General features: G+C 43.5%; 1 protein-coding gene across 5 annotated transcripts in view; it reads right to left on the bottom strand.

Moving 5' to 3' along the window:
• The window catches only part of amot (angiomotin), a 29876-nt gene extending 5715 nt beyond the window's left edge, over window positions 1-24161 (bottom strand). Inside the window, exons 1-6 of one of the 5 annotated variants that reach the window (XM_041051146.1) lie at window positions 23902-24161; window positions 10574-10873; window positions 7046-7106; window positions 4939-5962; window positions 1391-1991; window positions 1115-1259 (exon numbers count right to left, since the gene is read on the bottom strand). In XM_041051146.1, the coding sequence (XP_040907080.1) occupies window positions 1115-1259; window positions 1391-1991; window positions 4939-5962; window positions 7046-7106 (1831 nt within the window). In that variant the 5' untranslated portion in view covers window positions 10574-10873; window positions 23902-24161. Of the gene's footprint in view, window positions 1-1114; window positions 1260-1390; window positions 1992-4938; window positions 5963-7045; window positions 7455-10573; window positions 10874-14928; window positions 15037-23901 lie in introns of those variants that run through there. The other 4 variants (XM_041051148.1, XM_041051147.1, XM_041051149.1 and 1 more) reach the window with 4 other exon arrangements.
• Window positions 24162-24819: the final 658 nt, after the last annotated feature.

Here is a 24819-nt window from a genome sequence, read left to right as displayed (position 1 = left end):
GATTTCTTCAATACAATCCAGTGTCAGTTATGTGAGATTTGATTCCAGGCAAACATGGTGGGCTCCCTGCTGAACAGCTTCTTTTTCAGCTTTTCTTTCTTTCTCTTTTTCTTTCAAGATCTCCAAAACCATTAGCTACAGTTGGTGTATGCTGACCTTTGACCCTGAACGGTGGAGCGAAGTACACGTGAGTATGGTCACTGGGTGGTGCTTATCTGTGTCACTGACAGTCCTACTAACACCTCTGTAAAATGGTCCTCTAATTATAAACCCAGAATCTTTTCAAAATTGTCTGCTTCTGCCCAGATACTGCTGAGTCACTGCTTACTATGGTGACTGGGCCCCTGGTTCCAGAATGTAAATACACAGACGAGCCACTCTGAAGCCACTCCCAGCGGACAACAAGTGTATAAGCCAAGACTTGTCATCAAAAATGCCCTCAGAGCTTGAAAGGTATAAATCCTATCAACAACATTTTTTCACAATGAGCATCACAAGGCTTCAGTGAAGACACTGATGTACTGTATATGTCCCTACTGTTTACACTACAGGAGCTGTCCCAGTTTAAAGACTCCCATCATCTCTGTTTTTGACCAGACCTTAAAGAGCTCAGTTTAACATGGCAGTCTATGGGAGTTTTGGTCAGCACTCTCTGTGCTTGGAGGGGATTTATTTAAAAACCATGAGTCATGTCACACTGGGTGAGAGAGGACAAATTTCACAATGTTTTGATATGGAAATTGTCCCCTGAATGTTGGTAATTGTGGGAATTAAAAGAGGGTGAAAGAGTTTTTTTTTTATGGGGGGGCGGTGGGGGGGGTTGTCAGGGACAGTGTGGATGATGTCAGTCACTCTATGCAATACACACCCATTATAAAATCTGAGAGTCCAAAAAACAGCTTAGAATTTAAACTGTGATTTCACAAAAACCATATTAGGTATCAAAATACCGATTTAACCCAATATGGCCTGAAGTGTAGCGACCCTTTTAAAGTATTAAAAGTAATTAACAATAATAATACGAGCCCTCTGTGCTTCATGCAGCAGGCACATAATAAGGAGAGAGTGATTTCCGCAGGTGTGATATGGTTATGGCACCTCCCTGCTCTCTCACCTCGGAGGTCTCTGTTGAAGTCGTGCAGACGGCGCACCTCCAGCTCCAGCTTGTTCCTCATGGTTTTCTCCAGGGCCTCTCTCTTGGAGGAGGACTTGGCGAGGTTTTCATAGGCCTCTGACACCAGCTGGATCTCTGTCTCCAACTGGCCCCCCAGACACGGCAGGAACGACGTGAAAGAGAGGGAAGACAAGGAGAAGGTGAAGGAGATGCATGAACTTTTTTTTTTTTATTAAGATGTTGTAGAATTGTACAATTCTACCGAGAAGATGTTACCTTGTGCAGCTTGGTGACTTTCTCACGGCAGGCCTCCATCTCCTGCCTCAGCATCCTGTTCTCCTCTGTCAGCACGTCGACCATCTGGTGGGCACGAGCCATCGTAGCAAATGGTTCCCCCTGTAGGTGGGAGAAAGAGTGCGGATGGGGGAAGTGTCCGGCCTGGACAGGCAGCTGGAGCTGGGGAGATGCTGATCCTTGGAGCTGCTGCTGCTGCTGCTGCTGCTGTTGTTGTTGTTGTTGTTGATACTGATGGTGCTGCTGCTGCTGCTGATGGTGCATCCTTTGGGTGGAGCCGTAGGGGTCATGTGGGAAACCATGACTTCTCTGTATGGGCAGGTGTACAGGCCCCATGAAGGGCTCACCTGCATGGTGGGAGCCGGGACTCTGCGGACCACGGGGTCCCATGCTGGAGAAGGGCTCTCCCAGGCTCTGGGGGTGCTGGTGGGGGAAGGAGCCGTGGGAAGAGTGGGAGGCGCTAAGCATGCTGCTGAGGGTGGAGGACTGAGCACGGGACAAGGAGCCCACAGAGGTGACAGAGGAAGTGGGACTGTGCTGGTGAAGGGGTCTCTGGGAGTGAACCGAACCCTCCTTACTGGACCTGAGGAGACATTAGCTGTGTGGTTACACGGCTCCCGGACAAAAGCGAGTCTAAAGAATCAGTGTAGCAGACAAAGAATTAGGAATACCTCAATATAATGCAGTCCAGTACAACACTACCGTTAACTTCTAACTCATCTCATTTGATGATATGTTCTCAGGTGTTTGGTTGCTACTATGGATCCTGTGTGGTTGATAAATGGTTAAATGAAGGCTGTGTAACATAACTGTCCTTTGACTAAGTCTGATTCACCTGCTGTTTGCTTGCTCACGTAGTGAAAATTGTTGTTGAGGGAGGTGGGAAAACACCTGCCATCAACTGGCTTTGTACAGAGCAAACATTCCTGCCTTTAAACCCTCACATGGAACGTCATCAAAGCCGAGCATGTCCCGACTCGTCCCGTCCCCGATGATTCAAATTCTGCTGTATGGATGGCTGTTTGAATCTGGTTTGCTTTGAGGTAAACAGAGTGAAACAGGCCCGACAGGCTCCGTTCTCAACGTTTAAAAACCCACGATTGGGAAAACATGAAAACGTCTTGCATCTTATCTCTGTTAAATCTTTGTTTTTGTCATTTCGACACGATCTTGTCATGAAGACTAAAACGCTAAAAATAACCTGAATATTTGCTGGCACCAGGCGACTAATTTAAACTGATTGATCATTTCAGTTCAGAAGTTGGAGGAGTCCGAACAGAGCTGCGTGATAATCACGGGGAGGCCAAGGGTGAATGTGTGCCTTTGTGGATAATGTCAAGTTCAGCATTTCTATCATTTTTCCACTTCATTTGAAAGATGTGTTTTGTGGCTCTGAACTTGCTGTAGCACTTTGTGATGATGACACAAATATTATTATTTACCATACAAACTGTTTTTAAAAAAATAAATTATGAATGATCTCCATCGAGAAATGGCGTGTATGAAGGTCAAAGGTCAGAGCAGCTCTCAAAGAGAGTTGGCATGGATTCAAAGTCTTGCTCAAACATAGTTCATGCTCCCTTGTGCTGCTCATTATTTCACGGCTTGCCTTTGTGGCTTCATGCCAATGTAAAACTATTTGACGGTTGCACTTACTGTAAGAATCCATCCAAACAAGCTTGTGACTCTATTAACAATAAAATGAAAAAAAAAAAAAAACCCCACACACAAAGGTAGTCTCACAGACAGACAGTGCCTTTACACAGGCCAAGTGTTTCTGTGTGAAATACTGCATTCAGCATTAAGCACTGCGATGTAAACGCCTACATGCAAGTGTACTCATCTCTCTAGCTATTGTCAAGAAAACAATTCCGCTATACTGAATGCAAAATAATTATTTTACCTCAAAAACTAAAGTAAATCTGAAAAAACTGCAGCCTCGTTTTCATACATACACATAAAGACCCAGCAATTCGGTGCCGACCACCTGTTGATCCGAGCATACTGATGCTCAACAAAGACACAGACACAATGAAAAAGTTTCTACTCAAGATTGTTTATCTATTTATGCATTTATTTACTTATTTTTCTTTCTGTCTTTCTCTCCTAACTCTATTATTATTAAATCCCAGTAACCCAATTATTAGGATTTTATAATTGTTGACTCTTAATCATAATCATTACTGGCGTTAATGGTGACAAAGGTCAAATTCTACTACCCAATTCTACTACAAATAGACGTGATCAGTCCAAAAACATGGCCGCCATTAATAAAAAAAACTGCATGGGATTAGCAGGACATTGTTCCATCATTCAAAGGATTTGTCCAATCAGTTTGAGAACACACCTAGCAAATTATTTTGAGCCCAGCCCATAGGGTGGCACCACAAATACCTAACACATGTACCTCATCACTTGAATTTCAACAATTCTGGTGCACATGATCTGGGGGCAAGCGTTAACCTGAAGTGTCATATTGATTGATGAATGCGGACATGGTCTATTTAACAATATCTGCCATCTAATGCTGTGGCTCCATTTGCAGTAAGCTGGAACTGCCTAGAAGGAGAAAACCTGGTGCAATAAAAATGGCACTATAAAATTAACAGCCAAAAAAAAGTTTAACATCTGAAAGGCTGGCCCCCTCTACAGCTCAAGTACTCTACAAAAAGCTTCTTGGACAACAAAGGCCTCCATGATGGATATTTAGCTAATTTGCAGAATGTCAAAAACAGTAAAGTAACATCTACTTTCGATATTCGGGCATTGCAGGATTGAGCTACACAATTTTACTGTTAGTGGGCAATACCACTGCGGGCTCAGCGTTTGATTGATCCAAATGCTGTTCAGTGGACATACTGGTGATTTACTTTTATTTTCTGAAGTTGGAAAGATTTTTTTTTGTATTGCAGTGACTCAGTCATGAACATTGATTGTGCAAACATAATTTTGTACAAATCCATACAGCCGATATAAACGTTTCGCATTTGTGGTGCCCCCTAGAGGCAAAGTGAAATGCACGTTAATACGTAAGAGATCCAGCCCCGTACAGTGTTTCGTTCCAGCCTGAATTCTGGATCCATGAATGGACACTCTTTGTTTTCCGTGTTGTCTGTTGTTCTGTTAATGTTTTTTCTCTTGGAATTTAACAAAAAGCTTTTGAAATTCTCTTTTTAGCCCCATCAAATTACTCTGGTAGTTTTTGCAGGAACATTAGCTGTAAGTAAGACATATCAGCAAATATGCACTGAGCTACCATTACCACTAAGATTTATTTTAACTTAAGCTGCTGGAAAGACTCGAAGGCCACACACTTTTGGTTAACCCTAACCATAACCTGTTTTGGTTAATTTTATGACCACTTGGGGGCCGACTGGATTCCACAACCAGCTGAGAGACCCACAACCCTGACACACTGTCACTGCATAAAGCTGACTTGGTTTGAGTTGACTCTAAACTATATACTGCTGATGCAGCTTTAAGTGTGCATATGTTTGTTTTTGAAGGGCTGTGTGTTGCGTGTTCCTTACCTGAACGAGCCGTACTCAGGTGGGGGCTGGTATCGGACTGGAAGCACCTCCCTAGAGTGCTCCCTCCCTCTCTGCTCCTGGTAAAAATGGCCTCCAGGATCCTGCTGCTTTGTTGGCGAACCCATTCCTTTGAAGGGGTAGTCTGGAGGGGGGCCACGAAGCTGTGGCTTGTAGTAGTCGCCAGGCGGCCCTGGAGGGGGCAGCTGGGGGGAGAGTGGGGCGCTGGTGACGGGAGCATGGGCCTTCACGCCGCTGGTGGCCAGGGAGAGCTGCATAAGTCGTTCACTGAGAGATCGAACATGCCCTTGTTTTAGATCCTTCAGCCCATCATCCTGGTGCACCTTCCCCGTGCCGCTAACTCGTTGCACGGTCGGGCGGCCCTCGGTGCGCACCTTGGTGTTGGTCACCCCAGTGACGTAGAAGGCAGCGCCCACCGACGCTGGGAGAGGAGGCTGCTGGGGCTGGTTGTTCTGCTGCTGAGGCTGAGGAGGAGGAGGATGGCCGCGGAAGTACTGTGACTGAACTTTGGCTTCTTCGTATGTAGGGAGGTCCTCAGGGTTTGGGCATTGCCCTTGGCCACTCCCACCACCTCCACTGCTGCCACCTCCTCCTCCTCCAGTCCCTAAACCTCCTCCCCCTCCACTGCTCCCACCCCCTCCTCCTACTCTGGTGGAGCTCAGCTTCTCCAGGCCATTGTCTGACTGTAGCTCCTGTCCCTGGGGCTCTTGCCGCGCAATGTGGGGGCTCATGGAGTGATCATCAGAGGGTCCCACCTGCCCCTGTCCCTGACCTGAGTAACCTCCACCCCCTCCAGCTCCTCCTCCTTGCTGTTGCTGCTGTTGCAGCACGTAATTCCGGTTCATCTGCTCCTGCAGGAGGCGCTGCAGGACGGTGCTGCCGCCACCTCCTCCGCCTCCCACACTGTTGCTGCTGTTTGACGACTCTTCGGCTGCGGCCCTCATCTCTGCCTCACGCTGGTTGCGCACCTCATGGAAGGACAAGCTCCGCCCACGATCTACGCTCCCTGAGAGGAAGACGAGAAAGAGAAAATGGAGGCGGTGTGTCGAAGGGATTAGAATCAGAGTTGTGCATGGGTGAATATGAAGGAATGGAAAGAAAATCAATAAGAGAAAGACAGAAAAGGCAGAGAGAGTGAAGTTATTGATGGAAGACCCACTGATGCATGATGGGACAGAAGAACAACAATGGGGGAATAACAATTTCTGAAAAACCTGAGGAACCAAACCACCAGCAAAACCCTGAACCCTTACACCCAAATCACAGACACCACACATATCAAAGGCTAAACTTCAAATCAAAAGAATGAAAAGTGACAGCTGTACGACAGAAAAGTCACTTTCAACTGGTCAGCACTAAAACTACTGTGGTTTGATGACTCAGCAACGGCTACAGGGCCAGGGGACCGAACTAATATAAAAGACTTACAGTTGTTCTATTGTTCTATTTGCTGTTGATTCCAGTCAAAATATGCCACTATGAGCTCAGTCACAAAACACTGCTCTCGCTCAGGCTACGTGCTCAAACCTGACCTAAGTGATTACATGATTTTTGAAGCCCAGTACCAAAGCATTGAGGACCACCCAGAAATCCCAGCGACTCCCTCTGACCCCCTTCATAAGGACAAGAAATATATCTGTAACTGTAACTCACTGACCACAGCACAGCTCACACGCAACCAAACCGCTGATACCAAGAACTTCGATTAGCAATGTCCACACAGCTTAAAAGACAGAAGCAGCGTGTTTTCAGTTAAACATCCAGTGTTGTCAAAGCGGAAACCACCTGGGATACATTTTCTGTGAACGCCCCGAATCAAAGAGGATCATTTCCTCCCAAGTCAAACCCCTCTCTCTCTCCGATCAGAGCCAACAAAAATGTCACAAGTAACCCATTAGGTAAGAGGTCTAAACTCAAAACTGGATGCAACATCTCATTTCCAGTCTCAAGAAACGAGGCTGTTGTTTTAAATGTTTGTTTGTTTGTTTGTTGGGGGCAATATAGAGCTGCATTAGTGTGGTTTCTTCTGACAACACTGAATGTTAGTAACTCCACCGTTTTCACACATAGTAAAGAAAGAAATCATTACATCTAGCGCTTTCTGTTATCCTTCTCATTCTCAAGGAGGAAGAGGCTTTTTTGCGAAACATCTGCAGGTAAATAAAAATCGTTCGAGACAAAAAAAAAAAGGAAACTTGGTCAGCTCGGTGAGGAATCAACAAACAGCCGCTTCTCTTCTTCAAGCTGAACAGACACAGAGACAGAAGAGTAAAAGGATTCATGGGGTACAGTGAGACAGTGAAATGCTTTTGATGAGCTCTCATCTGTATCTGACTTTGTGGTCACTTCAGCTCGACTGTTATTTTCTGCATGTAAATCCATTTTGACTAAAAATCAAATATCACTAAGTGACGCTAATGATGTCCAGCTTCATGGATTTGTGAAACCTGAAATGTAAATAAAGTCTTGTAGTTAAACATTTCAAAACCAGCAATGTGTTTAAATCAGCAACAAAAAAAAAAAGAAAATTTAATGTGGTTAAAGCAGAAACACAGATGAAGCAGTGTTGACTTTTACTGAATCTGTTGTCCACAGCTGCACTACACACTGTATGAGACACCACAAACACATACTGGCACATGTTCTGGTTTCAGAAGTGTCTCACACACAGCCGTCCACTGTGTTTATCTAGATTAAATCACCTGCGCGGGAAACCAGGCTGCTGCAGAATAACTTCACCTACCTTTACAGGCATCAGACAGGTCACTTACAGCTCGGGATTATGACTGTGTGTGTGTGTGTGTGTGTGTGTGCGTCAGATAAGATGCAGATGTGCGGTGCTGTGTCCACACAGTGTCTCCTCATCTGTTGAGTCATGCTTGCACTGTGATTGGCACAGCTGTTTCAGACCTATGAGACCAGTGATGTGTTTGGCTGAGTGTGTCTTTCTTAACCACCACACCCTCTGATTTTACAAGCCCAGCCTGTGAGGACTTGGACAGTCACACATTTTTTTTTTTGGTTCTTCAGGCCTCTGAGCTGAAGTCTCAGCCTTAACTAGAGTGAGAACTGTCAGGGAGATATAGCTGTCTTAACACATTTTCAAATTGTCGGACACTTGGCTACAAAATGTTTGTGTCATTTCAATGGAAATTTAAGCACAAAAGCTCAGAGCTGATTATAGTAATAATAAGATCTATCAGAGATATATCAAAGGTGGTTGGATTTCCAAAATCAACAGCTGGGTACATTCTAAAAAAAAAAAAAAAGGAAGTGTGCGCAAGAACAAACAGAAAATGGCAAAGGACCGAGGAGCACAAGTCTTGTGGAAGAGCAGAAAATCATTCACAAGAATGTTCTTCCAGGGTCCTCGGACGAAAGAAACTGGTGAGAGTTCGGGGAACAAAATTCTATGGACTCATCTCATGAATCATCTTTTAAAAGGCAGAGAGACCCCAGAACAAGCAAGAGGTAAAGCCAGCTGCAGTGAAGGTCTGGGAGAGCATCACCAGAGGGGATACAAAGCGTCTGAGCATATTCGTCAAAGACTTGAGGCAGTGACTGCAAAGGATTTTCCATAAGATATTAAATATGAGGATTTAGTTCAACTTTCATGTATATCTGCCCGACCCTTAAACTTTGAGCACTGAGTGTTAAAAGGCTTATATCTTCCTCAGTTATTTCTATTATTGATCAGGTTCAGAGCCTGAAGAACAAAAAGTGTCAAACCATCCAAGTACTTTAAGCCTGGAATTCATAATCACCTTCATCCAGCTCTTTGGCTCCTTGCACTTAACGAACCAAAACAGACCCAAACAGTCTGTGCGACTGCTCTCAATGTCTCATTGTTTTCCGCAACAGCGCAAACAACAAAAGTGAAGTTCTTCCCTTTGCCCCTCATCAGACCTTTGACATTACACATCATCAGTGAGGATCCCTGGCTACTGACTCACACTCAAACATTTTGTGGTTTTGACTAAGGCCCAGTTTGGGTAACCATAAGCCTTTCGTTCTGACATGGTGGTGCTTTCACTTTCAACCTGAGTCAAACCTGCCTCTGTTTCAGCCATATTGCTGTTTGGGATGGCTGACTTCTGAGGCCGTGAGGAGGTCAACCACCGGTACCTGTTCCACTGTTACTGCAAAGACCCTCGGCTTCTTAGCCACGGTCTGTCTTCATCCATTTAAGGTTGTGTGACCCCTTTGTTGGACAAGCCTTTCACCTACTTCTCTTGAAGGTCCAGCTGTTGCCATCCATCTGTCCTATGAAAATTGCTAAGTTGTGAGTGTAATGTCTGAAATTTGCGTGTCATTCTTTGCCCTTGATGTGTTGTGATGTCTGTGCCTTTTCAACAAACTTGCTGGAGACTCTCTCCAGGTCTTCACGGGGTAAATGTGGTGTCAGTTCCTCGAGCATATGGTCGATCTTTACTTTAAGGGGCGTTGATAGTGAAATGAACGTGTCTCACTGTCACTGGGCTCAGCTCTGTGGCCTTTCACGGTGGAAACCATGTTTAAGATGTTGGGAATGATCCTGTGTTTCCTGCATCAAGCTGAGGTGCAGGTGGTTTCTGTAATGTGTAAAGTTTCTGGACGTCCTTTTGTATTACACCTGTGAAGATTTTAGGTCATCCAGGTCATGGTGCTTCCTAAATGCTATACGAAGGGAACTGGACTTGCTTGAGGTTCTCCAGTTCAAAGTGACTGGTGCTGAATCCAGGTATTTAGCTCTGGGTGGGGTCGCTAACACCATGTGGATCATGTGCGTTGTTATGGGTCACATGAATCATGGTGTGTGTTAACTGAAGAAGCTTTTGGGATGAGTAAGACACACTGTCACTGTCATGAGTTTAAATGCTAATGTATTGGTTTTCAGTCCTTTCAGACAATATGGACTGACAGCATATCTACATTTCTTTGTTCAACAAGGACACATACTTGGACGAGCTGATGTCTTTACTACAGTCAAACTGTACCAAAGATATAAGTCTCTGATAGACAACATAAACCAACGAAAGCATATAATAATCAGCCAATCAGAGCAGATTATAAATCATTACTGACGTTTATATTCAGTGTTACCGACCAAAAACCACTGTGTGTATCTCTGACCATCATAAAGAAACTCTACAATGGCTGAGTCACTTGTTTCACTCAGGTATGGTAGATGCCTTTGTATTTTCACAATATTTATGACACCAGTTATTAGTCTGTTCTCTCATTTAGATGCTATATGAACTAAAATCTATATTACATTACGTACATTTTTATGTACTTTTACAGACACTCTACGCAAACGTAATATTCCTTATTTTTATTCTGAAAACCAGATGCATGTTGTGGAAGCCTTAGCTAAACTATGTGCACAGATCTGTCGGCACTCTTTTTAATTGGTACATACAGAAGGCTTAAGTTTTTGTTACTCTGTACTCAGTTCATTCCCATATCTTCCTTCCTTCACCCTTCCTTCTTGCTGTAACTCTGTCCTCTTGACTTCTGGTTCTCTTCCTCTCTTCTGCCCCAACATATCTACATCTGACTCCCTTCCTTCCTGCCTTTACTCCTCTGTTTCCCATAACAAACTCTAACTCATAAGTCCTCTCCCTCTCATACCTACCTGTACGGCTGCTCTCACTGTGCTGTCCAGGGGATGTCAATGGCAACAGCTGCTCATGTTGTAGAGCTGCAGCGGGCCCACTGGGAGGCCCAGACGGGGCTTGGCCAAGGTAAGAGCGAACAGGAAGATGGGGCTGATTATATCGTTGTGGGTGGAGGTGGTCCAGTGTAAGGTGGCAGTAGGCTGATGGTGGCAGGCTGGTTCAACTCCGCTGGTCCCTGCCTTCCTGCAGACTCAGCAGGTCTTCAAGATGGTGCTAGATGTAGATGTGCTGGTTGATGTCGCTGAGAGCCAAACGCTCTGCAGAAGAAATGAAAGACAATCCTTTTTACTTCCATGTAGAATACACAGCACACAGCTTTGCAAAGAGACCCACAAAGTTCACCTCATTCATTCAAAGCATCTACATAAGTAACCCAAGTTTTCTCCAGCGTTTCTTACGCGTTATGTAAATGAGAAACCTGTTACTGTAATCAAGGGAGGGAATTAGAGAAACCTGGTTTCCCACCTAGATTTCCCCTGGAAAGTTCCACTTCCTTGGCCATGTAAGCATGTTTTTAAAACTGCTTCTTACATGTGAACATGTGTGACTGTAAATATTTGGATGTCTATTATGATGCCAACCTTCAGATCAATTCAAAACTGACCCATGGGAACTGGTTGGGTGCTCACAAAAGAAAAGCAGCCATACTGTATTAGTTGACCGACTTATGTCAGTTTAGTAAACTCCAGCACCTCAAAACAGCTAAAGCAGACTATTCTTGGTACAGCAGAATAGAAGATTTGCAAAAAAAAAAATTAGTGCCACTTCCTCAAAACTGGACACATCCCCGTGAATGTGTATGATTTTACAATGCCTGCTCTGGGCTGAAATTCATTTTGGACATAGTACAGATATAAACAACTGCCATTACATTATTTTGGGTATTGTGATTTTATTGGTGATTTTTACATGAAACATGTTGGATAGGATCAATTTTGACACACAATGGCGTAGAGTGGAGGGTGGAAGGAAGAGGAAACTAGAAGTTACCGCTTGACCAAAAGTACCGCAAAGACTTGAGAATATACTGAAAGTGACACCTGCCAGGATGGCGGAGGCATACCACCGCTTGGTGGTGGTTTGAAAGCCATCCCTCAAACGGTTCTATAGCACATTACCATGCTAAACATGAATATGGTCATAGTGACCTTGTCCTTTGACCATTGACCTCCAAACTCCTTTCGGATCTGCCTTAAGTCACAGTGAACCTTTGTGCAAAGTGCAAAAGAGAGACCCCCAAAGCGTTCTTGACATATTGCGCGTAGAAGAATCCAGGATGGACGAACAACCCAAAAACATAATGCCTCCGGCCTTGGCTGTTTCCAGCCTTGGCTATCACTAGCACGGACGCATAAAAAGTGAATACAAGCCCACAGAACACATTATACCACACACACAAACACACTATGGGTAAGACAATCAGTGTTTCCTCCTCCCCAAAACACCCCACATTTCTCCATGCTCACCTTCATAAAAACAATTTACAGAATGTTCACGTCTGTATGTGCGTTTGTCATGATATACTCTGCTGACGCCACAATGTGTGTGTGTTAGTGACCATATATAAAGACGGCGACATGACAGCTCCCCAAAACATCTCAATCGTCCCCTGTTGGCTGGTTGCTGCATCTGTCATAAACCCCGCCCCCCATCCTTGTTAGCGGATGGGACACGGACCAAACATGGTTTCTGCCATTTTTTATTTAGTTCTAACGCTAAGGAGGAGCCCAACCACCGCACAAGGAAAATCATTTTGGCTGCTTGTATCTGCAATCTTGTTCCTCCAGTCAATACCCAAATGACCACAGGTCAGCTCAGAACAAAGCTCAACTGGTAATTCCAAAGCTCCATTTTACCCTCACTTGTTAACGAGACCTCAAGATATTAGAATGCCTTTACTTGCAGCTCAGTCCCAACCCAGTGGGGTTTTCCAGCAGGAACCTTCAGTCTTGGAGGTGAAGATTCTCATCCTGACCGCTTCACATTCAAATGCAGACTTCCCCAGTGTGTTAGGTCATGGTCTGATGAAGCGACAGAGCCACATCAGCAATTCTGAGGTCCCCCAAACCAGACACTCCACTCCCCCAGTGACACCTTGAGATCCAATCTATGAAAATCACATACCAAACAGGTGACAAGAGACAACTCTCCCCAGAACCACCAGGCACCCCTCAAGCTGGGCAACTCCCAGAAAAGGGTAGATGCCAGCTCCTGTCTAGGAGTTTGGTTCTAGACCCAGTGATGCATACAGAAGAGCCCAGCTATCTGGAATTCTTAAATTCTATAGGTACTGCTCCACCTCTCACACTAGCTCAGCTTTCTTACCCACCAGATGTTATGTTCTATGCTCCTAGAACCAGTTTGCAGTGGTGGGTGTCAGGGGTTTCTCTTATTCTAGGAGGGTGCTGCAGCTCCTTCTTGGTTGAGTCATGTGAGGTTCCTCTCTTAAACTATGGGGCACTTTCAGATACACAAAATCTACTTTGAAATGAGATGATATTGGTTTTCTCACTCTGAATTTAAGTAAATTTGTCTCTTTCAGGTTTTTTTTTTTTTAACTTTGGTCTTTGCTAAAATAACAGATACTACATTGAGGTGCAAGTCTCAGCTTTAACTGAAGCAGGTTTACATCTAGCGCTGCCTTCTAAAAGTTGATGAGTCGGTGCAACCATTGAGAAGACCCCGACTTATTAGATGTTTAGCTACCTCACAGTGCATACAGCAATGCAGGTGCAACAGCGTGGCAGGCTGTAAACTTTACAACCAAGTCAACCGAGGACAAACTCACAAAATCATTTTATTTAATATCTTGCAGAATATGTTTTGGGGATAAGCGTCACCAGACCCTTTGCATGTTCCCTCATGGTATTCTCCCAGACTATCACTGCAGCCACCAACAAGGTCTCTCTGCCTTTAATCTGGTCTTCAAGTAGTAGAAGTAGAATGCATTTGGCGCATTTGGTCTTCATATTTGTTTTTGTTATGTGTTTTTAGATTTTTTTGTATGGTCAGTTTTGCAGGGAAAATTCTTGTAGTGGGAAAAATGTGTAGTACATGTAGGATTATGTATGACTAAAAAAACAAATATCTTGAAAGGAAAATAGAGAAATTATTATTATTCTAGTCTTTTTAGTCTCTACAACCTAACCAACATTTGGAACCTCATCAGACTTGGTGTGTGCTGGAACCTACAAAGAAATTTGCAACAAATAAACACAACAGACAGCCTTAAGTAGCTGGGGTTTCAAAGTCATGTAATGTAAATTAACAAGACTAGGTCAAAACCTAGTATATGGACTGTTTATGGTCAAAGTGCAAAACTGAGGATGCAGTTGAATATTGCTGAGGAACCACTAGATTATGTAATATGCTATTTATGCATATTAATGACATCATATTCATCGTGTTGCATCATTCTGCCTAGTTTCAGATTCTTATCTATCTGCTTCTCTCCTCCTCTCTGTGCTCACATATAAAGTCATTTCATTCAGCTGAATTCACAGTAAAGCTGTTCTCATTTACAACCGATTTTTGAAATAGTGACTGAAACGTGGCTCATTAAGATCCACGTTAACCAGCAGTCACTTCAAGACATTTCCGAGCTGCTGCTAAAAATCCTCCACACACAGAACTTAAAAGGCTGTGCTGTGATTTCAGCTGGATTTACGTTTAAATGATCAGAGAGAAAGTTACAGGCTCATTCATGTCTATGTCAGCTGCCATGTGGTCAACTGAAAGAGAGACATAGAGAGGTGTGTCTGTGAAGGGAGATACTAACCTTGCGCTATGTAGGGTAATACTGGAGGCTCTCCACTATGGAAGGCAGCAAAGGTTTGTTCAAGAAGTTGCACAATTTCTCACTAGTCAAACTCAGGCATTTGCTTTTTCTTTTGATCGCTGAAATCTGAAGCTAATAGGAGACCCTTCACTCTGTTTGAATTGCGGCAACAACAGGACACAGCTGCAGGCACGCTGTCGTTTTAACCAGTGAAAGTCATGGTCATCAGCTATAATGAGAAGCTGCCGTCTGTGTTTTGTACACTGAGCTTTGACAGTGAGAAAGAGAATCCAGCAAATCCACTCTTTTTTTTTTAGAGGATATTGTCTGTCAGTTTTAAATTGTAGACATGTACAGATATATACAACTAACATGACTTTTCCTCACGGTCACAGTCTTTGATCATCACTCATTTTACCAAAGGCTTATTGTTTGGTTATCATTATTTTAGATTTTCAATTTAAAGTTTTACCAAAAAAGCTCTACCTGGCAACAGTCTGCCTGCTGCTAAAACTGTTTTTCAAATACTCCTACCTGTGCAGCTTCCTCAGAAAATCCCGGTCATCAACCCCTGAGTGAAAACCTAGAAAGTATTCCAGCATTCGTCCGATTCATCGTGTCCCTGTTTCACTAACATCGACCTCCTTTGTGCAGGTTTGAGGTGGCGCACCTCTCTTTCCACTCACTCACCCCCCCCCCCCCCCCCCCCACCCCCCACCTCTCCAAGGTGGGGCTGGGAGGAGACAGGTGGATCTGGCAACCGTTCAGCAATGAGCCACTCCCCTCATACCTGTGCACTAGTGTAACTGCCTTAACAGTGTTTATTTTACCAACCGTCAACAAAATAAATACCTGAGACTATAACTTCCACTTTCACTGCTTGGCACAACAGTAGAAACTGCTGGCTAATGATTTCCTTCTTTCTTTTAGAAAAGATAAGTCAGAGGAAGAAGATCATTTTGTCCCACGCTATTTTACACTGCAGAGAGAAAAAAAAAAAACCTTAAGCAGATACTATGCTTGCAATTTATTACACACAACACAGGCCATAAAGAAGACAGTCCTGTGTCCACAATGCAGAAGGACGCTGCCGTTAAACAAAAGGAAGTATGAGGTTTCTGTGTGCTGCAGCAGATTAACAGGAGACATGAAGAGACCAAAAACATGTGAGTCAACAGCAGTGTGTCTAGACAAGGCCACCGAAACTTTAAACGATGACACAGACAGCGAATTCACAAAACCTGAAAAACGTTAGATGGGAAAACACTGATAGAATAACTGTGGAAGGGGAACCCAGGCCTCATGGTGTACAACAGAGTGCTGTAATTCCAAAATGACACTGAGCAACCCAAACTCAGGCATTTGAAATGACCGTCAGAGGAAAGAGAAATCAGGTTCAACAAGTAAGATCACATCATTTCATACAACGGGAAAGAACGGAGATCTTGCTTTGCCACTTGTTTAGTTAATGATGCTGCTCGGACAATAAAAACGTCTTTTTCTTTTTTTCTTTTTCCCTGGGAGAGTTCATTTAATTTCTACTTCCTCTTTCAGGAAACGCCCTGCTTCACTTTCAGCCTCAGGGTGCTGCCCAGTCCTTCCACAGTTTTCTCCAACAACCTGCAACCTTTCTGTCACAGGCCCCACTCACTGGTGCCTCTACCTGCAGGCTTCCTCTGAATCAGTATCCCTTTCACCCTCATTTTGCTTCTTGCTTATTCCCTCTTTTCAGCGTGCAAAGTTAAAATGGAATTTCACTTTGATCTTACTCAGGCTGCACTGAGCCATAATGCCCCCCCCCCCCCCCCCAGGTATCTGCCAGCAAGAACCCATCATAAACCAGTGCCTTTAAATTTATTTAAAGGCACTATAAAAAAATAATTTAAAATATGCATACCTCAAAGTTTAGAACTTGCTTGCTGCTATAAACCAGAACTGGTGCAACTGTGCCAAAAAGCCCCATGATGAGATTCTGTCTGTTTGGAACATTACAGTATTTCTGTTCATCACTGCGTCTACATTTGATCTCAACACGTCTCTCTGCTTGGTCACATTAAATGTGTGTCGAGAATGAGGGATCAGACTCAATCTATAAATGGTAAGTGGCCTGCATTTATATAGTATTATTATCTAGACTTTTACACTACAAGTCACACCCACACAGCGTTTTTTTTTTTTGTTTTGTTTTTTTACTGAGCATGCAGTGCCCACTTTGACATGTGGACTGGAGGAGCCTGGGATCAAACCACCGACCTCCTGATTAGTGGACGACCCGCTCTACCTTCTGAGACACAGCTACCCCTCATTAACAGCTCTTGTCAGACTGAACTTATTTCAGTCTGACAAGAGCTACTGTATGTTTAGCATTGTAACTACTGGATTAATTAAACAAGCCCTTAGTTAGCTCGTTGTAACTTCACATTGTAAGATGCCCGTGTTGTTGTGCTGAAACAGTATATTCTTTATTAAGAATTACCTTTCTGACTGAGAGCCATCAACCGTCGATACCCATCCTCACACCAACTGACGCCACCCCACCAGCACCTTTAACCTCGCAGTGAACTTGGATTTGGAGATTCAGACAGCCACCCCTTGCATTTATGGACTCCCTAAGATACACAAAGGAAGGAGCCCCCACTCATCATCAGTAGCATCAACTCTATTATCTACAACCTTGCCAAACACCTTGGTAACACCCCGCACCACATAAAAAAAAACTGGTTTTAATAGCAAAATAAGTTTTCAAATCCATGCTCCCCTGGAAAAAATAAATAAATAAATACTACACAGGACAGAACAGAAAGCTCTCCTTCAATCAAAATAAAGCAAACCCTGATCATCTTTCTGGCTGATGTCATTTATCACAGCCAGTGATGGTTTACACGTGCATGTGCTAATTTGATTTTATGGACACGTTAAACAGACACAGCTGTGAATAACAGCTGCATGTCATGGCAGCTGCTTTTTTTTTTTTTGTTGTTTTTTTTTGGAAAACCTCAATGATGTTACTCTTATCAATAAAAATATAATATCAAATCTAATTTTACCTGTAATTATGGGTATTTCCTCATTCTTCCATGCCTCAGTGCATGATGCACTGATTCCAGGAACCAGCCACAGCTTTGCACTGTGAGACCTACACAAACAAAAGCCCGGGACTACTCCCACCACCTACTCCGTTTTCATATCACCAAATTAACTGCCAGTGATGGAAGCATAAACTCTGTCCACTCAAGTACTAACCTGACGTGACTCTACTGAGGCTGATACCAGCTAAATACAGAACAAACAATATATCACTAACATCAACACAGCTGTTCTCAGTCAGTAAACCACTTCATGATTTTATAAGCTTTAATCATTTGGAAGGATAATGAAGCATTTGCTTTACGTTCACTCGGTATCCACACATCTTGTTACTGTGCCTGGCACTCTTCTGGTCTGACAGGTGTGAAGTGCTTAATGTATAGATTGATATATAGTTACACAAATGACTGAGATTTATAAAAGGGAACCATGCAACCAGCTTTAGAAATGTAACAAAACTAAAACACATGTATATTTCTGCCCTTGTACAGAATCAATACATCAATACAGAATCAAGCCCATGCTGCCATCACCTAAACCTGCTAAACCAGACACTTTCTGAAGCTGCTGATCACAACATTATGATTATGACTCACTCTCTCTCTCTCACTCACTCACTCTGACTCATTTCCTCTCATCTCTTTCAAAAAAAAAAAAAAAAATCTAAGTTTCTGGGGTAAGAACAATTCCAGGTCAGTGAAGATTGCGGTCTGAGACGGACAGAAATTTTACTGGCTTCACGTGGATGTAGGCTGCTCTACACACACTCTGGACATTCAGTTTCAAACTTCTGTGGAGTCACATAGTTATTAAAAAAAAGAGTAGTCAGGAAGATAGCACTAAATTCTAACAGAAGTTATCCCAGGGCACTTTTCACACAGAGCAGGACTGTACTCGAGAGAGTGAAACAATTGTCCCAACAAGAATTGTCCCATGTTCCAGTTCATCACAGTTTCTAATAAAGCAGCTCACACATATGATCAGATCTACCTATGTGCTTCAACCAGAGCAGGGCTCTGTTCATATGAGCCAGCCATCAGCATGGGTCTTCACTGTTCACAGAGAATCCAGTCTGCAGTGCAGCTCATACATTTCACTGAATTATACAGTTACATGAGGCTGGATCAGCCTTCATCAGGCTCACAAGCCTCATGAAGTTTGTCGAGCTTTCACTGGCGACTCGCACGGCAGCTGTGATAATGCGTAACTCCAAAAATACTCCAAACAGCTACACTGTTCATACACATTACTCACTGCGGTGTTACCAGTTGTGGCAGCACCACAACAGCAAAGGTACTGTTGTACAGGTAAATGAATAATGGGCTGGTATTCCCATGCAACATAACAACATCACTGCTCAATCCTGTAGTAAACATTAGGTTTTTTGCTGTTGCAATAAAATGGAATAAAAATATCAATTTCTAATTAAACTAATTTGCAAACCAGATGGAGAGAAAAAAAAAAGACGAGCGTGGCAAGAAAAATGAAGACTCGGAGCAAAACAGCATGTGTACGTCAAAATGAAGATGCCACAGAGAGGATAAGCAAACAAGCAGCTCATCCAGCAAGCCATGCAAGATGAGCTGGGGTAACACATATTTTTATTTGTCATCCTCAGATCCAACCCATTGTGTTTAATATGCCACCAAACCTGCTCTCTTCAAGCAAAGGAACTTGGAATGCTGTCGTCAACTCACGCACCAAAAACTGAACGAAGTCTGACCTGCCTGGGAGCATCCGCCTGGGAGCATGAGCACCCGCCTGGGAACACCTCTGGCATTTTGTTAGAGATTATTGTTTCAGTTTTTTTTTTTTTTTTTTTTTTTTACCTTGTCAGTGGAGAGACAAGAGAAATGTTGGCAAAGAGAGGGGTATGACATGCAACAAAGGTGTCTCAACGACTTGACCCAAACCACCGGGCTCCTGGGGCACCCCACAAAAAAAAAAAAAAAAAATCAGCTGGGCAAGAGATCCCCCAACTTCATCAGGTTTCACTGCATCATACATAAAAAAGTCACTGGTATCAAAACACAGAAATAATGAATTCCAAATAAAAGTAAACTCTCCGCTTATTCATACATCAGCTCAGCTGACCCATACATTGACTTTGTACTGGGTAGCTGACAGGGTAAAGTCCGTTTAATGTCCGCTTCAACTTATTTGGACATTTGTGTTCACACATAACAGCTCCTCTGGGTGATGTCTAGACAAGTTCATGGTTGCAGTGCATGTGTGAAAGCAGCTCTGGACAGTAAGGGGGAAGCATAAGCCAGAGCTGGAACACCCACTGATGGAACACCAGTCACCTAACCTCTCTGAATCTGCAGCTTCGAGTGAGGGATAAGCTTTCAAGCAAACAAGCTGAATGCAAGCAGAGCATTCCAGAACAAAATCACTGCCCTGAATATACCTAACAGAGGTTTGGTTCACTTCCCAAAAAGAGCTGCCCCCCGACAAACACCCCATCTCCGGAGCAGCACTTCGGTCGCTGAGGATTTGTTGAGGGTTTTGGGAGAGCTAAAGGGAAAATGTGATCACAGATTCAATTATGTAAATGAGCACAAAGACATGTTTAACTTTATGGAAACTCCTTCCATGTAACCTGTCTCACTGGAAAGTGAGACAGCAGATCTGCAGACAAAGGCTACAGCTGAACTCGCCGGGATTTCAACAAGAAAATCCAAATATAATATGAACAAACACAATGCATTCCTGATTCCACTCATCCCAGTATTAAGATAAACCTGTTTTTAATTAGTATAGCAGTGGCTGTGTTACACATTGTATGTCATAGAACAACAAATTAGTCAGCAGATTTGCTTCATGGTTTTCGGAGGATTTGGTGTTTCATGGTAAGTATCTCCCCACCCCTACTTTCCACGTCCATGCCCTGTTAGTTGAGTGCGCACACGTTGGGGGGGGGGGGGGTGAACTGTAAAAGCCTTCACTGGATTGTCGTTAGAAGGATTATGGAAACCGGAATCTTCTCCATGTCACTGCTGCCAGCTTTCCCACAAGTGAATGTGACGTCTCTTTCCTTGACTTTCCATGAATGAAGCCGAGCCAGTTTTTTCCTGACTTTTCTGACAGAAAACCACCACAGGTGACCCACAGTAATACTTCCTGGCCTATTCCTTCAGAGCGATCCATTTGGTAAGATCATGTGGTATTTCCTGGCCTTTCAAGAGAATGCCTTAAACTCTCCGGAATTCCGTGATATTCCGTTTCAGATCAAATCACAGTCCCCCTTTCAAACGGTCTGTTCACTGCAAGATTTACTGAAGTCGGCTAGTCAGGACAAAAAAAATAAAAATGAGCAGAGCAGATGACAGGAAGTTAGAGGCATGAAGGGGGTGGGGGGGGGAAGCTTGAAGAAAGTGGTAAAAGTAGAACAAGACGTGTTTATATCTAAGAGAAGCAGAGCAGTGAGAGGAATTTCTAGGCTCTGGGTCAAACCCAGTGGGCCTCTCTGTCTCTAATCTGTAGGGGGGGGGGGGGGGTTTCATTCACACTCAAATATTTCCTACATGGAAATGGGAGACACTTGAGGGGGCCCCCTGTGACCTCGCAGATGGCAACAGCCGAAGTCGTCACTCGGCAGAGCCTTTACTAACTTGTCTGCTTGAAGAAAACAACTGTCTGCAACAAACAGACAAACATAGCAAACTCCATCATGGAAATGAAAGTAACAATTATAACTTACAGTTAGTCCGTTTTAGGAAACATCTTTGATATTGCCTGAATAGAAGGTACTTTCCTATTTCTGTATTACAATTCTGTTAATATTGAACTGTATTTCCTCAGTGTGTAGATCTGTAGCATGAGACTTTGATCAGCTCTGTACAGAATGACTGAGTGGAAAAATAATAAATTAAAAAAATGCAATGTTATGATGATAAAGTTCATGAAACTTGTGAGAAAGCTTTGTTTCGCCTTCTTAGACATTGGAAGTAGAAGAAAAACATAATTTCAGTGAGAAATGAATAATGAAATGTACCCTTTGCTACACTTATTTAACCCTTATTAAAGCCTTAAATGCATACCCTCGGGTCTTTACCATCCCAGGGCTCCATTACACCACACTACATCACTACACTTATTTAAATTAGCACTCATCTCCCTGATAGTCTTCAAACAAACTGGAGGAACTGGGGATCAAACTACCGACCTTCTGTTTAGTACACAGCCCGCTCTACCTCCTCGGCCACAGCCTCCCCTTTGTGCAACATGAATGACCGAACTAGCTCAGATGACGGTCAGGACATATCCAGGTAGCGGTCGTCCACAGAACGAAGGACTGACGAGGGAATGTCATACCGTTACCTCAGCTGCCCTGACCCTTGCTGCTTTAAACAAGCAATTAGTTTTTCTGGCCAAATGTCTAACTTGGGAGGCCAGAAGAGCTCACAAATGTGCACTCTGCTGGAAAACTCTGGCATTCAAGCTGTTCTGGCCTCGGCTGGAGAAAAAGAAAGACGTGCTACAACTTCCAAAAGCTGCTGGGTGCTCTGAAAGTCTGGTGGTACGGACAGAGAACGACTTCGGCTGAAAAACCTGCGCGAATGCTAGACATGTAACAACTGTCCATCCACACTTAGAACTGGTCTATAAGAAACATTCAGCAACCGGCCTGTCAGTGGTAATCATGCTAGCAGATTAGCTTACTAGCATTCGTGCTAGCTCAGCTAACCCCCATAGCTAAAAACTTATGGTAAACTTTGGAAAATGGTCACAAGTGATGTAACATCACTGCATGTAACATGTAACATAATCAGCCCTAACTCTGGCGGCAGGGAGGTGGCTGAGAAGATCAATTCTAACCTTAAACAGTGACACTATGTGTGCCCGAAGTCACGTGCCACAACCTGTTTCACATTGAAAAATAAATATAACTGCCTGCTGCCACTTCCACACCGGACCAGCACAGGTCCTGTTCAGACCTGACATTAGCCTGTGTCTCAGGGGATCCGATCACCTGTGGACAGCTGGCATTAAAATGTCAAGATCATCTCCAGCACAAAGGAAGAAATGTTAGAAGACCGAATGAAGAATAAGGGATGTTTTACTGCCTTTTCATCTTTAATAGTTAACATTAGCAAGAAAGACAAAATCATTTAATTCATTCAGCTGCTCAAAGAATAAAGTAGTGGAGTCTTGTTCCTCTGCATGTTCCAGTCCAAAACCAAATCACCCACATTGTTTGAAGCCCTCGTGATGTGTCTCTGTGGGCTTTTCAAACATTTCAGACACCATGGACAAAGACAGCTCGCTCCATTTATGACTTGTATTTGTTTCTGTGTGAGTATGTACATCTGCTCACACAGAGGACGTCAGGTGAGTATTCGGTCCACTAGTATGGCCCAGGACACATCTGTGTTCACACTCCGAGAAGAATGTGGATACATGCAGCCTACACCACTTTCTGAATGTGGCCTGAGTGATCGGATCTCAAATGCTTATTATGTTATTTTCATTTTTGAGTGTAGAGACTTTGGGTGGTGAGAATGATTTACCATTATCACTATAATTTATCAAGCAGACTGTTTTTGATCATTAAATTGTTTTTCTTTTATCTCAAGAAACAATCTGAGAATACGTCTCCACATTTTCATTTTTATCTGTGCCATTTTCAAACACACACAAAGGCCTGAGATGTGATGTGAATGGTTTTTTTTCTACAGGTCAAAGGTCACCTGATGCAGTCACCTGGATGTTGCATTAACTAACCCAGGAACGCGCTGCAGTGCATACACACTGAAGCTTTGTTAACCAGCCTGTTGGGTGAAATCATATTACTGTAAAGTGTGTTTCTGTGATAGAAATCCCAAGCTAAGCAGATTATAGCATGCGGGTCAGTGTTCTCAGTGTACGCAGAACCAGTGACAGAACAACTTTAACCTGTCTCCATATTCCTGGGGGACTCACCAGGGGGACCCCACGGTGTGCCCCCCCCCCCACACACACACACACACTGGAAAATCTCAATTTGAAGTTGGAAAAAGTAGCTGACAGAGGGACTTGTGCTAACACAGGCAGGGATGCAGTGAAGGATACACCCACCGACACTTCCCATTATCCAAGCTTCAGCTACAGTTATTTACACAAAACACTTTATCGTATCAAAGCCGTGAATTCACAGCAGCCAGCAATGAATGAAGTATGAAACCACCGCGAGTGACATGAAGATCAGATTAAAGCACAATCATTCCGTGAATCCGTTACCGACGTTTTGTCCTGGCTGTCTTCATGACACACACACACACACACAAAAGGGACTAACTTTCCTACGGGAACAGAGACTTTTCTGTCTAACATCCGTTTCTCATCCTTTAGATTTGTGGCTCTAACGTGAATACGCTGAAGAACCGAGGATACAGTTTCTTAGCTTACATGTCTGGAAACCTTTTTTTTTGTTTTTACCTTTGTGCAGAGCTGCTTCCGTTTACTTTCTGGATCCTTCAACTCGATGAAACATGATTTTTTTTTTTTTCTGTGAGTTTTCTCCTTTAAAGCGGACTGAAGCGACTCCTCTGGCTGAACAAACTCTTCCCTCCGCAAGTGGGGAAAAACTCGCTGCCCCCGGTCAGCCGTGAGCTCCGCCGCGGATTTCAATCATTTCTCCGTGAAAAGGAGGCTGTTGGCGACCGCAAAGTCTCCGTCCTTCCACGCAAATTTCATGTTTAACCGTTCACAAAAAAAAAAAAAAAAAAAAGGAAAAAGAAAAAGGAAGCGGTACAGGAGAAGTGGCAGGAAGCTCCCCCCTGCCTGGTCTGCAGTATGGGAGGAATGCTTCCCCCCCACCCCCCTCTCTCCCTCCCTCCCTCCCTCCGCCCCCGGCCGGCCGCCTGCCTTCCTCCAGCTAATGCAACAGGAGGAAAAAGTTTTTTTCGGTGCAAGGAAATCCCTCCTCCTCTCTTCTTCTCTTGTCTTTTTTTTTTTTTTTTTTTTTTTGATCGCAAAAATCTAATTATTATACAAGACTAAACTACAGAAACTATAGTTAAATTGAAGTAAATAATGTGATCCATGGAGAAATTCCAGTATATTCCAAATAAACAGGCTGATTTCGGATGCTAACTTTTAAGGTGTTTAAATGAATTCATGAATAAATTAATAATTAAAAGCTATTTTTAGGGGGGACAAAAGCAGAAATCTGATTTGATGTAGTTATTCTGGCGCTTTTGAGAAAAAAAGAAACGAATGAAAAGGGAATATGAAAGTGGCAAAAAAAAAAAGAAAAAGAAAGAAAAAAGAAAAACGACAAAGGGCTTTTGAGTTGGCGCAGAGACCGTGGGCCCCTCTGCTGCCTTTGAGTGCTGTCGGAAATGTCGGAATTTC

This window comes from Toxotes jaculatrix, chromosome 12, assembly GCF_017976425.1.
Source record: "Toxotes jaculatrix isolate fToxJac2 chromosome 12, fToxJac2.pri, whole genome shotgun sequence".
NCBI lineage: Eukaryota > Metazoa > Chordata > Actinopteri > Toxotidae > Toxotes > Toxotes jaculatrix.
The sequence above is the reverse complement of the archived record's forward strand: the minus strand, read 5'-3'. Positions and strand labels throughout refer to the sequence as shown.